The 15,287-nt window shown below is 39.8% G+C and overlaps 1 protein-coding gene across 1 annotated transcript; it reads left to right on the forward strand.

Annotated features, from left to right (window-relative positions):
• Positions 1-1,129: 1,129 nt before the first annotated feature.
• On the forward strand, positions 1,130-13,676 carry vegfba (vascular endothelial growth factor Ba). The gene is made up of 8 exons (XM_027017748.2): positions 1,130-2,130; positions 4,584-4,626; positions 4,866-5,062; positions 5,773-5,846; positions 6,588-6,620; positions 7,862-7,939; positions 10,465-10,659; positions 10,767-13,676. The coding sequence occupies exons 1-8, from the start codon at positions 2,047-2,049 to the stop codon at positions 10,786-10,788; spliced, it is 726 nt and encodes a 241-aa protein (XP_026873549.2). The 5' UTR covers positions 1,130-2,046; the 3' UTR covers positions 10,789-13,676.
• The last annotated feature ends 1,611 nt before the right edge of the window (positions 13,677-15,287 follow it).

Below are 15,287 nucleotides of genomic sequence, written 5' to 3' on the forward strand. Positions count from 1 at the left end.
TGTGCTTTTTTTTGCACTGCAGAGTTTAGTTTTACACTGTAAAAGTTTAAGATCGTGTCTACTGTGAGGTTCCCCAAATTGTGCAAGTCAAATTCCTTAATGTTAAAATAATAATAATTTGTAATAATAATCTTGGCATTTTTGAGAAACCCATTTCAGTTGAAGAACCTCATTCAGATGGTGCATTCAGGAATGCTCTGTGCGGATGTTGACATTGAGGGCCTTTTCCCCTCTAACTCCAGGGTTTAGACTGCACTCTGATCTGATTGGCTGATAATGCGCACAGGCCCATATGCAGGTGCAGTACTCCTAAACTGATCTTGCAGATACCAGTTCTCAGGTATGAGTCTGACTTTAACCACTGAACAGAGGGTACTGGAAGGGGTCTTTGGGGCCTAATTTTGAATGGGATCATGAAAATTTGCTTGTGGCCAAGCTGATCTAACAAATGTAGATGTAAGATTGTTGGAAAATTTGGCAAGATTATGGAGGCTTCTCGCAGACTAATTAACAATCACAAATCATAATTTTGGTGCTGTTTTTTTTTGGTGGTGGTGGTGGTGGTGGTGGTGGGGGGGGGGTTTGCAAAAGTCCTTTAGGTGGTATTATATTATTATAGCAGTAAGCTCAGTTGGCCCTCCCCGGTCTGTAACGCACACTAGAGCAGATAACGGCCCGCATTCCATGATCCCACATGTGGCTTGTGCCCCACATAACCCAAACATACTTATCCATGACGCCGGGGGTCTTCAGATGAAAGCGATGAGTGGGCCATGTTAAGCAGTTATGGGTTAAGCTAGTATTTAAATTTACCCCTCTGGCCTGAATTGTTTTAACTTGAAGCATTGCGCTTCAATTGTAGTACAGAGCGCTGACGTCTGCCATTCTGTTTCAGGATATAAAATATCTGAAGAAAGAATTTCGAGCCGAAAAACAAACAACTTTAGCCCAAGTTTGCAATGCAAAAGCTTCGAACAGGACCGAGAAAACCTGAGTTAATTATTGGCAAACCAAACGATGAGTGGAAGAAGGATTACACCTGTACCAGATTCTGCGCGAGCAAGGTCTACGTCTGAGGGGGAAAAAAAGTTGGCAGCGAGACGGTTACGCGCTGCTTCGAGTTGCAGAGCGTGCGTGTCTAGTTCGGTCCTGAAGGGCAAGGAGGAGGAAAACGGCGAAATCTAACGAGCAATTGCTTAATCATATTCTATTCCAGCTTGTGATTCTTTGCACTTTGGCTGCTCACAGCGTATTGCTAATTTACCGTCCACGATAAAATTTTTTAAAAAAAGAATTGTTTTGTGCGTAAAGAAAAACGTCATCATATCTCAGCTAAACAGCGTCGTCGGAGGGTAGGCACGATTTCAGTTGTGACCTACAGCTACCACGATATCTGCGACGAAAAGCGGGACTGAAGCAGGACGCGTGTGACACAGGGAAATCGTTCTTGGCACATTTGAAGGATTTAACTGCACTGAATATGTTTGTACCCTGGATTATGTGGATATAGCTTTTAATAATGAGACTGTCTAGTGGCCTGCTGCTGTTTGATCGACCTTCTTCCTATGCCTCATGTTAGCCAGTAAACGCAATCTATGGAATTATAACGGCGCACACAAACTCTCTGTACAGAGTGAGTGGACGTTCATTTGGATTTATTTAAACTGTTGCCTGGAAGTTGCTGAGATACCGGGCACGTTTCTGTGACAGAGAAGTGTCAGCGTGTCGCTAATTTTAAAACCAACTTCAGTAATTAGGGTGCCAGCGCCTGGGAGGACTGACTACAAATCCGCCCTGGGAACTTCAGAAATTTACATTTTTAATACCTGTCTTTTGTTCGTTCACATGAAGCAATGACAATGGCAATGGTCGCCGTGTGCTTTGAAGACATGCATAGTGCATTTTCACGGTCTCGGTTTTGGGAACTGGTTTCATGGAATATAACATTTGAGAACCAAGAAAAGTAACAAAGGCTGGAGACTAAGAGGACAATTGGTTCAGCTATTTAATATAAAGAACTATTTTCCACTCGCTTGGTGAATAACAATGGGCACCAGGCTGCAAGTTATTCTGGGAATGTTTCAGTTCGTCTCGCTCACTAGAATACCAACTCAGTGTGCCAAGGCACCGGTAAGAATACGACATTAATTTGGATAAGATAGCCTATATTTGTTATTTCCCACCCAAGACTGCGTATGAGGAAACGCTGATATTCAGTAAACTACAAAATCTCCTGCTCCCATTAATGAAAAGTAATCAACGAAAGATCAGTTTTCATTTAATTCTTAATTGTTTTCGCATTTTATTGCTGAACATGCCCAACACTTTTCTGATTTTCTGTTTAAATAATCTCAGGGTCATTGACATTTACCATGTCAAAGGTTCTTAATTTTAAACGAGCATGGCGCACAGAATAAAAACTATAGTTCATTAACCTAGCTAATTACGTGTTTGGTTGTAGGATGATTTAACGTGCATGACAAAATATCGTCAATGTTAAAAGGACGCCTTTAGTACGTGACCTTTACTATTTGTAAACTGACATTAACTGAGTGAACGTTAGTCTAGAGCACTAATGGCATGTTTGTTCTTGATATGTGCGCACTGAATAGCACACAATAAAACTAAAAGGTTGTGTGTTGCTTCCTGAATGGTTGTGTACCTATCCTGCTTAACTAGAAGAGACTGCATGATTCTCGGTAGTCTGTGGGTCTACGTGAAATCGTTGCCATGTTTTATGGCAGCAAATACTGTGACTATACATTTTTAGACTTTATTATGTCATTATGTCTCAGCTTTCTCTACTTCTAAAAGCTAACAAGACCGCTGTAACTATTGATCAGTGTAATGCTGCGTATTGTTTCATTGCCTGTGACTTGCAGTTCTTAGATTATTAACAGCTGTTATATTTAGGGTCATTAATTACCGTATGAATTGTATGTTAAGAATAAGTCATGGGCTTATGCATTGTAGTCTGACGTGTGCACTGACTTGCGATTTATTAGGTAAACTTCGTTGCACCTGCTCAAGGTGTCTACATAAACACGCGCATTTCGTCTCTCTCTCTCTCTCTCTCTCTCTCTCTCTCTCTCTCTCTCTCTCTCTCTCACATACTTGTAATTACACCTCACGCGACAGTTGTCATACCGTTACCACCAGGTGGGAAGACGATGATGTAATCCGCTAACCACACTCAGTTTTTAATGCGTGTACTCCTTTTCCAATTTGACTAAAATTGGAAAAAGGTCCAGAAATGGTTCTGTTTTCCGTTATTGTGTGAGGGACTGGCAGACAGGCCGCAGGTTAGAGCCGCTGTCCGTGCGTCGATTTTCTGTGCTGGGTATCAACAGCCCACTGACGTAGCCAGTGCAAGCTGCTGCTGCAGCTGAGATGGCGCGTGTGCGTGTGGGGGGGAAGTGCCAGCCTCCCTGCCAGTTCTTATCTTGGCGGCCGTATTTCACATTGGCTCTGTGGCAGAAGGGGAGATGCAAATTTTAGTGGTATTTACCTCGTATTGCAACATAATCACGGTCTAATTTAATCTCTGATTCAACACTGTACACAGCACCAGTTGTGTGTAAACCTCAGTACATTTATTTTGTAAAAGGCCTATACAGAGGTACTCTTATTCAGTTTTTGTTACTCAGTTTACTTTTACATTCTCAATGTTAAGCACTACAATAATTATCAACATCTATTTATGCAGAAACCTGCATTTACATACTTGAATGTACACCCCCATATATATAGGTAGGTATAAATGTGTGTGCATGTACCATAACAGGCCATATAAGGATTGTCACACATGCATCAGAAATTGCACACACATTCATTTACTCAAAAACACTTACCAACTCGGGCAAAGGCAAAACATGCTTTCTCTCTGTGTGTGTGGATTTGTGTCGCAGTACAAAGTCTGTTCTCTCCAAGCTGTGACCTTGTTCTGGAGTGTGGACTCAACAGTACTGGGGGGGGGATGTTCATGGGAATGCATGTTAACTTTCTAATCTTATTTTACTGCACATCCATACATGGCATTAGTTTAATACATCATATATTTCACAAACCCATTTGAATGAATGTCATATTGAAATCTTTACATTAAAACTAAGCTAATGTCATATTCACTGGTTTATCATCTGATATATATCTTATCAGTGTTTGCATTACTGACACCCATGTTCTTTCATAATTTCTTTTTTATTTTATTTAGGTTAAATTGTTATGTGTTCAATTTGAAATATTAGGCAAGTTACATCAGTTAGACAGACACGTCAGTGTCCATAGCACTCAGATGGATTCAGAGATGGCATTACTTAAATTCATCAGTTGTGGGAAACCATTGTTGAATGGTTAACGATCAGTCAATACATTTTGAGTGGATTTTTTATTTCAGTTTGGATTGTAGACTATAAACTATATATTAAAGAAATGTATTGAACCTATTTTTTTTTTTATATGTTCCACATTATTAACTTATGAGAGCCATTAAAGATGCTGCTGAGTGTGTTTTTTGCCATGTTTTTAGTTACTATGTCTTACTTCTGCTATGTCTTACTGCATCTGTGTGTCTCCTCTTCCAGTTAGTTCACTGGCAGACCACGGAGAGTCACACATCAGGACAAGGTACATGTCTCCACTCCCTGATTCAAAACCATATGAGGCTAGAGTGTTGAGAGGACAAAAATTCTGGATGCATGTGTATTGTTCTGGGCAACCTGTTAGGAGAGATCACTGTGAGCTATTGGGATTATATGTTTATTTATTTTCCCTGACATGCTCCACTTTCCCATTTAGTGATTATAAAATGTTTAACTCCTCTTACAGTTTCCAATGTCCTTTATATACCCCCACCTCTCTATCAGTGGTCAGATGGTTGGATGTGTATCAGAAGAGTGGTTGCCAGCCTAGGGAGACGTTGGTGGAGGTGTGGCAGGAGTTCCCATGGGAGACGCATCACCTCTTCTTGCCATCGTGTGTGTCACTGAGACGCTGTGGGGGCTGCTGCTCTGATGAGGCGCTCGAATGCGTACCCTCACACACAGATACACTCACCATGGAGGTACACCACATACCCTTATTAGCTAGTCTCACAGACCCCAATCTCTCACAGACTCAGGTCTCTCACTCCCATATAGACACAGTTACACCAGCAATAAACTAGAATATATGTACACATATACATTTTGACAATTTTTGTGATACATACCACACACACACACTGATAAATTCACTATGGAGGTCAATCAAACACCATATGTAAATGCTCTAATTGAATATATATGTGCACAGAAATATGCACATTATACTGACAGTGTACATGCTATCCTCTATGCACATGTACCAACAGTATACCCAAAATCTTAATGTACAAAGATTGGTAGACTAGACATAACAATAAAAAAGGTTTCCTTTGCATGCACCCACATACCAACTGTCTCCAGACAAAGTGAGATCTCAAAATCTCACTCAATATGTCAGAAAAACTGTTTAAAAGGATGTGCATACAAGCGCGCGCACACACACACACACACACACACACACACACACACACACACACACACTCACACACAGCATGAGGCTGTCATATATATTCAGATAGGGGTGGATAAAGTCTCCTGTGGAATGAACAGGGCTGGATAGGACTCTGATCACGTACTGGTTTAGGAGATTGAAGAAGAAAAGATGGAGTCATTACTATGCAGAGCTGTGTGTGTGTATTCTGTCTGTGTTTTAATGCTGACTCCTAATAACCATTCTTTTTCTTTTCAGCTTATGAAAACCACATACATGAATTATGAACTAGTGCAGTTACCCTTCATAGAACATACTCAGTGTGAGTGCAGGTGAGCACACACACAAACATCCATGTACATGAACTATCCATCACCTGTCTGACATACTGACTTATATACACATTCTGAAGGTGACTCTGTGTTTGGTGCAGTCTTTCTGTAACATAATGAAAAAAGAACAGATTCAGATATGCCAAGCACGATTTTGCATACAAGAGGATTCACACATACACTCCCACCTTTGATATGTGCAAAAAGCCCCTGCTTTACTTTGGAGCCCTTTTCATTTGCAGTCAGAAAGACCTATACCCCCACCAAACTGAGTAGCCCCCCAAAAGCCCCCTTTTCTGGCATCCAGCTGAGCTGTTTATATCAGAGCTTTTGGAGGTCATTATATGATTTGCATCAAAAGCTCTTTCTAAGTTCAGGGGGTTAGAATCAGGGTCAGGGGTGGAGCTGGGTGTTCAGTGAGATCATTTACATTTAGACCCTTTGCTTTTCTCCCATTGTAAAATGCAGCTGCCTTGTATACACTGGGACTCAGCATTCTGAACCCATCAAACACAACATTAACTTGCCAGGGTTGAGTTTCTCAACCCTGCATGGTTTACACACTACCATTGCAACTTTATCTACTTCACTCAGTTTTTCTACCATTATGTATACAGTACTCAAGCTTATCCTGTGACATCATTGGAATATTGAGGCTACATTGTAAGTGGTGCCCTCTTAATTCCTGATTTCACCAAATTAAATGTTTTCACTCTGTACTATTTATCTGTTTTCCTATAGACTAAAAGCAGACCTTCACATACAGCCAACAAGGTAAAGTGTGTGTGTGTGTGTGTGTGTGTGTGTGTGTGTGTGTGTGTGTGTGTGTGTGTATCTGTCTGTGTTTGAGTATATGTCACGATGGAGCATTAGCCACTCACAGTTTATACAAACACACACACACACACTCCCTCTCCCTCCTTCTCTTCTCTTCTCTTCTGTTCTCTTCTCTTTCTCTCTCTCTCTTGGAGTTGTCTTCCCCAGCTTCATGAGGTAGTCACCTATGAAACTTAATAGTAATTGCAGTGTACTGTAGTAAGAGATGTAGAAATAGCCAAAACTGTAGTGAAGTACACAGTGTTTCCACAGAAACTGTAACTGAAATCCTTGTGTACTTCTCTGAATCTCTCTATAATATATGTAGAAAACAATACAAAATGGACAGAGGGATGCTGGCAGGACACGTTGAGTGGCACAAGCAAGTTGCAGGGATCATATACAAATATATGCAAGGCACAGAGAGAGAGGTGGAATGACCAAAGCTAACATCCTGTGTGACCTGAAGATCCAGAAAGACAAGCAGATACGATGCACAAAACAGTATTGTGTCAATTCCAAACTTCCAGAGAAATGAACATTAGAAGCGTGGAAGGTTAACACCAAGTTTGTCCCGGTGGTGATAAGGGCACTTGGGACTCTAACCCCTAAGCTGGAGTAACAGATCCCAGGAATGAGAATGTCAATATCGGTGACTGTGATCCTAGGAATGGAAAAAACAGTGCACTGCACCTTCAATCTGACAGGTTTCTCTGTTAGAATGCCCGAGTAAAAAATAACATCAGAGATATATATATATATATAAAATGCCCAATGTAAATCATCACCTCGAATGAGCGAAAGCCATTCGAAAAAAAAGCAGAAGCACAGTGCCATGCAATGGACTTGTCCAAGCTGAAGTGGCTAAGAGAAATGAGCGTGGGGCTTGGCTTTTCCCACTGGCCCTGGAAGAGAATGCAGCTGGCCTGTGTCTGCAAAGCTGGATGTGAGTCAGAATCCAGAACTCCTTCTGAGCTGAGAAACAAGACATTCATTTTATTGCTTAATTAGGCCATCGGCCTCTCACGGGCTTCCAAGAAGCCTAGAAATCAGAGGAATTAAGAAAGGAAGTCACTTGACACCGAAATCCGTCATTCTGATGTTTGCAGCATCGGTTGTGACACCGTTAAGCAGAGACTGTGTTGTTGCATGGAACTTCAGTTAGTGAAGTTCACTAACTGGTCTTTTTTGTCTGAAAGGCAAGGCCCACGACCAGCCAGAAGAGGGAGAAAAAGGGGGAAACCAAAACGAAAGAAACCTGTGAAGATAAAACCTTCGTATGTTTTTCTATAATTCATGGAATATATATTTTAATTGTTATACCTTTGGTAAGCCCAGAAGCAGCTTTGTTTGCTATGTCATTCATATGACATTAAATTGATGAAATCAAAATGTGTCTCAAAATACAACACATAACAGACTTTACTTACCACCTCGGAGCACACAACTTTTCATTCTTACTATCTGGTTTAAGTTCTAAAAGGGTAAAAGGGTAGATATAAAAATGCTTTTGTTTGTATATGTTATATACACTGCACATACACTGTGTGCACAAATTTAAGGCAATTTTTATTTATGAGGATTCATTTTATTATTGAACAACTACAGTGCTCTTGGTCAATCCAAAATGTTAATAAAACCTAAAACCTGAATATTTAAGAAAGTAAAAGTGAAGTTTTGGCTTTCTTAGGAGAATATCTATGTGTGCATAATTATTGGGCAACTATTAGTGTGCAGAATTATTATGCAACTAAATGAAAAACAGGCATTTTCCCGTCTCACTTGTTTATTTTCATCTGTTAAAGTGAGAATAATAAACAACTCAGAATTTACAAATAATCATTTCTGACATTTCAAAAAAGGGGGGGGGGACCAATATAGCCATCCTTATTTTCAATAACAGTCATAAGCCTTCCATTCGTGGAGTCTGTCAGTTTCTTAATCTGTTGACAATCAACTTTTTGTGCAGCAGCAACCACAGCCTCCCAGACACCATTCAGAGAGCTGTACTGTTTTCCTTCACTGTAAATCTCCCATTTAAGAAGGTCCCATAGGTTCTCAATAGGGTTTAGGTCAGGTGAGGAAGGAGGCCATTTAGGCCTTTACTGGCTAGCCGTGCAGTGGAGTACTTCGATACATGCAATGGAGCATTGCCCTGCATAAAAATCTTGGTCTTCTTGAAAGATGCAGACTTTTTCCTGTACCACTGCTTGAAGAAAGTGTCTTCTAAAAACTGGCAGTAGGTTTGGGAGTTGATTTTGAAACCATATTCCACCCAAAAAGGTCCAACTAGCTCATCTTTAATAATAGCAGCACATAGCAGTACTTCACCTCCACCTTGCTGGCATCTGAGTCGAAGTGGAGCTCTGTGCCCGTTACTGATCCAGCTATCTGGACCATCAAGAGTCACTCTTTTGTCTCATCAGTCCATAAAATCTTTGAAAAATCTGTCTTCAGATATTTCTTGGCCCAGTCTTGATGTTTCACCTTATGTGTCTTGTTCAGTGGTGGTCAGGTTTTAGCTTACCTTACCTTGGTCATGTCTCTGAGTACTGAACACCTTGTACTTCTGGGCACACCAGGTAGGTTGCAGTTCTGGAATATGACAGCACTGGAGTATAATGGGTTCCTGGTCACTTCACATTTGATTCTTATCAAATCTTTGGCAGTTAATTTGCGTCTTTTTTGGCCAACACATTTCTTGCGACCCTGTTGACTATTTGCAACAAAACATTTTATAGTTTTGTGATCATTTTAAGAGTGCTGCATCCCTCTGAAAGACTTTTTACAATTTTTGACTTTTCAGAGTCAGTTAAATCTATTTTTGGCCCATTTTGCCAGAGGAAAATAAGATATCTAATAATTAAATATGCTTAAATCCAATAAGCATTCATGTTTATACAGCCTGGAGTTGGAAAATATGCATAAAAATGCTTATATGGTCAAAATACTCTCTTGCCTAATAATTGTGCACACAGTATATAGGCACACCCTACTCACTTCCAATGGATAATTCTATTCTGAGAGAGGAGTTAACAGAATCCCCCTGTACCATCATCACATATATGAAGGGGGCCAGCAGAGGCACTTTTGATACTTTAGCATCATCTCTCCATCACCGCTATCCATTGTTCACCCCTCCTAGAGTCAGTGGCCAGTGTGAAATCAGTCTTATTTGTAAACCAGAACACAGCCACCCCCAGCCCCAGCCTAGCTCCCAGCCTGCTAAAGTGCTTGAACTCAGACAGAGATAGATTTCCTCCATAATTAACCAACTCAGCTGCAGACTTCCTCTCTTGCCTTCCAGTTTACTTGCATGGGGGGAAGAGGCAGCCCTGTCAGCCTGTTCGCACATTAAAAAGTGTCATGAAAAGGGCACTATGAAGCTACCAGGCACCCAGTAGATTTTATTGTGGTGGCCATGTTGCATCACTGGTGCTGTCCTATTTTTGCTGTAAGGCATGTAAGTTGAGCACGAGAGGAGAGATTCAGACCCTCATACACTGTTAATTCATGTTATTTAACATCGGTTTAGCAAGGGATGATAGTTTTAACTCTATGGGGATTAGTTCTATGGCTGCTTTGGCTCTATCTTTACGATATATTTTCATTATATTTGTATCATCGTGACAGGGGCACTTATTTCATATCTATGAGCTATAAAATGTTGCCTTTCAGAAAAGCAGCTTATTTATAATTGTTTATGTTGTTTACATTTCCTTCATTAGTCAGTCATTTGGTTTTGTTGTTCATAGTTTACAGGCATTAGAAGCACATTTAACCAGTCTTGTTTCCTTGATAGGACTCCAGCACCTATTACTCCGCTCCCTACTCTCCTCCCACGGAGCGCCCCACCTCCTTTTCCTAATGCAGAGAAGTGCCCTCCTTGCCCTGCACGCAGGATGACATCACAGCCTCCTCACTGTGCATGCGCATGCACCCTGAGGGAGGTGAGCTGCACCAAGAGAGGCAAGCGACTCAACCAGCACAACTGCAGGTAAATGCACACACACACACACACATAGTTTGACCTAAAGTAATCCTAAAGTAATTGAGAGTATGCATTTTTTGCTCCTCATTCAGTTTTTTGTTTTGACATTTCAGATGTGAGTCCATACAACTGTGATGAACTGAGGTTACAAGTATGACCTCATCCATCTTTTGGGAAGGGAAAATGTTTATCCATGCTCAGTATCTTTATCATGGAGCTGTGGATTTAACCCATCAACAGCAGATGGATTTAACCACATGAACCCTGTCCTCCCTGCTGCTCTGCATCACCTACAAATGTAGTACAGTATTAGATGCATGTATTCAGATTGGTAACTACCAGTACTGGTGTGTGTATTCTATTAGTCATCAAATCTCATCACTTCTAAAGCATTATACTGCAACAGTCCATCATGTGTACTCATGTCTACTGTGATACACATGTGTGGTGAGTGCAGTCACAGGAGAAGGATGATGTATTTAATGACACATTCCCACATCTTTGCTCAGCTTTAACTTAGGGATAATATACACGATTAAAATAAGAACATCAAGCCTCCTGATTAGCCAGCCTGAGTGTATTGCTGTGAGAGTCCATGCTACAGCTCAATAGTTGATCCATGTGGCTTGTAGATCCATCATCCATCAAGTATTTCCCTTCATAGGGACGTTTATCCATATGAACCTGTTGCTGGTTGAAATTATATCAGTCATCTGACTGGATTTGACTTCATAAGAACTTAATACTAATAATCATTAGTGTAAATGTAATGGAAATTGTATTCTGAATTCTGACTCATTGTTTTAACCACAATTAAGAGGTAATTTTAGCTTTTTTTTTTTTTACCCAATTTTAAAAAAAATTATTTTTAAAAAATGACCCATAACAGAATATTTGAACCCAAGAAACTCAAAGAACTCAAATGCCAAGATTTAAGTTATGTCAAAAGAACTTATATGGATATTTCCCATCTGCTCCATCCATATGTACTGTGTCTGGAGAGGGGGTTGTACAGAGATGTTCCAAATGGATGGACAGGCATCTGTGTGGTCTGCATATTGAATGATAAGGATCTGTATGTCAGGCCTGATTTATTCTCAGCTCTCGTGAGCCCATCACGTGGACTCAGGGAGTTTATCAATGGGGCTTTTTGTGTTTGTTTGATTCACTTTTTGTCTCATTCTGTCCTTTGGAGGATGAATGAATCTTTGCCGAAGACCAGGCAGTGAGGAGAATGTCAATGGTAAAGAGACCTGGATTCATTCCACTGGTGCTTGCAACACTCACAGAAACAATTCTCACACGTACCCATACACAATCTTTTGCCTCGCATTTACGCCTCCTGTTTTTTTCTCTTTCTTCCTCTTTTAACACACCTACACACAGATTCACAGTTAACACTCTTTTAAATCTCTAATATTTCTACCTCTCTGTCTCTCATGCTCTAACACACAAACAGGTAAAGATAAGCTTCTTTGTTAATATTAAGAGAAGAAAAAAAGTATTTTATATGTTTGTATTCAATTGTTATGTAAGTTCTACTAATGTTATTGTACTCACATTTTATTCATTTGCAGAGAAATGGTGTTTGTTTTGTTTTCAAAGTCTGTTAATCTTTCTTAAAGAATCAGCCTGGGTGGCCCACTATGAGACACATTCTTTACCCTGCCATAGATGGGTGTGGGAAGTCTGTGTAGAGCTTGAACAATAAAAGCAAAGGAGAGAACCCAGCCCTGAAACAGAGAGGGAAGTTTGTTTAATCAACTTCAACAGCTGTACATATACAAATATATGATTAAAAAAACACGATTATAGGATTTTTTTTAGTTTAAGAATTTGTTGCATTCTGCACTGACTATAGAGTATCCAAACTATAATGTATTTATTTTTATATTGAGTTGCATTTTATATCAAGCTTTTCACTGTTGCTTTGGGATCTATTTTGTGAGCTAAATAAATATGTGTATACTACAACTGTGATATTGTCAGAAAATTAGATGTGATATAATTCAATATTTTGAAGAATCATTCATTAATCATATCCATTTCTCGATGCTCAGGTCCATAAATATGAATTCAACTATGAGAAGTTGTAAATATATAGTATTTAGGTGAAGGCAATGGACAGTGTTTTAAACAATATGCATAATCTTTGCCACAGGTGCTTCATCATGTAGCTCATCCACCTAAGATGCGCCTGAGTAATATTGAGGTTTCTGCAATAATAATAGGATGAAGAGCCCTTAAAGAGATGGGTTGTTGATTATACATATGCAATAATGTAAATAGAAAGATCCCTGACCTAGTCCTCTCTTCAAGCTATGGATATGGCTTTGCTTGTTTTGTATAACTAATTTTTGACCTGTGGATTTGTGTAATTGGATTATTTTGAGTTTTCGTCCAACGTGGATGAGACACTAGGGTGTCCTGTCTTTTGGTGTCCTATTTTTTCCTCAGTCTGTAATTCACTGCCTAGGTAAATTATTCTAAACATCGTCCCGCAAAGGTAATATCAGCTACCGCACTCACTGTACAGTTAACTAAATGTACACATGTATAAACAAGTGCATAATTGAAATAAATGGAAATATGATAAGCAAGTTCAAGATATATGTACTGTATAAGAATGTACTAGTTATCGTCATTGTTTCTGTGCACCTTTATTAATGTACAGAATGTTCTAGGATCTAACTGTGTTCTGATTTTGTTCTGTGAGTAAAGATACATGGCTTTCAAAGAGAGCTGAAACCAAACGAGAAGCCACGCTACAGAGCTCCACTCTATTCCGTGTAATCCATACTGTATGTGTCTAACAGTAACAATCGTCTTACTGCTGCTACACCATTTGTGCCCTATTTTCCTGTTGATAACAAGTCTGTTTTACAGTATACAGTCTGACATAATCTGCATTATGTCTACATCATGTACATAAAGCTGACTTACAGTATATTTAGTAGATATCCAGTCAGCCACCACCATAGTGAAATGTTCTATATATGGTATTATTAAAATCAAATGTCCTATTTTTGAGAAAGTTCTGTGGTTATTGAGGGCTCTAAAAATGCTCTCTCCCTCCACATCTCTCTGCAACACACCTGTGTCCCTGTCCCTGTCTTGCATCTTTGCCTGATTCATTGTGCTTGTCTGTCATTTTAGCCTGAACCCAATGTACTGTCCCCCCCCCTCTCTCTCTCTCTCTTGCTCTCTCTCTCTCGCTCTCTCTCATCCTCATTGTTTAATGGTAATGAAAGACAAACATGCTGATAATTATTGAGTGCCTCGGGAGGCAGCTTCATCCACACAGTGATGTGAGAAATAATATTATCACTTACCCTCCTCTTGCCTCATTGCTGAGTCAGTCCCTCTGACTTGCTAACACACAACACACACACATGACATGACTCAGCTAATATGGCATTGCTAATGTCACCTGTCCTCAGCCTTAATAAAACACAGCCACACAGCCGCCGCACATTTATCTAGCATTCTCTCCGCCTTTCTGGAAGTTATTGCAATTGGATCAGCTGGACTATTGCAAAATATTGGCTTTCACTACCATGTGTTGTTGGCAGTTTTATAAAGGTCACTTCTCTTAGCTAGCATGTTACATAGCCAAGTGACCCTGCAGCACTCTGTATTTGCACACTTGGGGGGATTGAGTTTAGCATAGTCATAGATATCTGATTCTGATGACATTATCAACACCCAGCATCACTTGTGTGTGTGTGTGTGTGTGTGTGTGTGTGAAGCAGCCAATCTCTAAATACTGATGCAGGTTTACCTGTTTGCGAGGCCTCTGTGCCAGGACTAATTTTAGCTCCCTGCACAAGATTAGGAAAAAGCAGAGAGAGACAGGAGACAAAGGAAGAAAGATAGAGAGTGAATGAGAGACAGAGAGTAAGGAGAAAAAGAAAGAGAAAAATAAGGAGGGAGACATCGAGAACCAGAATGAGTCATCCTTAATGAGACGAAGGTACATGTCCATGTTTTCTGGCTGTCTTGGACTCACACTCTAGTTTCCTAATCTCTATGAGATATATCATTGTAAAAATTTCCATCTGAAAGCAAGGTCTTCAATCCATGTATTTCTCTGTGTGATTCATTCTCTCTGTCTCTCTGTCTGTCTGTCTCTCTTTCTCTTTCTCTCTCTCTCTCTCTCTCTCTCTCTCTCTCTCTCTCTCTCTCTCTCTCACTGTGGCAGTAATGATAAATGATAAAACACCAGCCATGTTTATACTATGACTCTTTGTTGAAGCAGCTGTGCTCAGGGAGGTTCTGGATGGTATCTGGACAACATGAATGTACGTGCATGCCTGTTTTGATGGTATCTGTGAGAGACAACAACACCAGCCATATGTATATGTAAGAGAAACACTGACAGAAACATTTCTTTGTTTGAGTTCATAATAATTATTAATATTATATATAATTATATATTATATATATAATTTTTAGATTATAATTCTATATATAATGTGATTGTTCTGATGAGTAAATCACAGGAATGTGAAGTGTATTTCCATCTGTAATGATGATATAAATAAAGAAAATTATTTTTCCATGAACACGCTCTTGCATGAATATCAAAAAACACAGATCTCCATTATGACTGAAGAGAAATTCATGTGGTAACA

Source organism: Electrophorus electricus, chromosome 12, assembly GCF_013358815.1.
Source record: "Electrophorus electricus isolate fEleEle1 chromosome 12, fEleEle1.pri, whole genome shotgun sequence".
NCBI lineage: Eukaryota > Metazoa > Chordata > Actinopteri > Gymnotiformes > Gymnotidae > Electrophorus > Electrophorus electricus.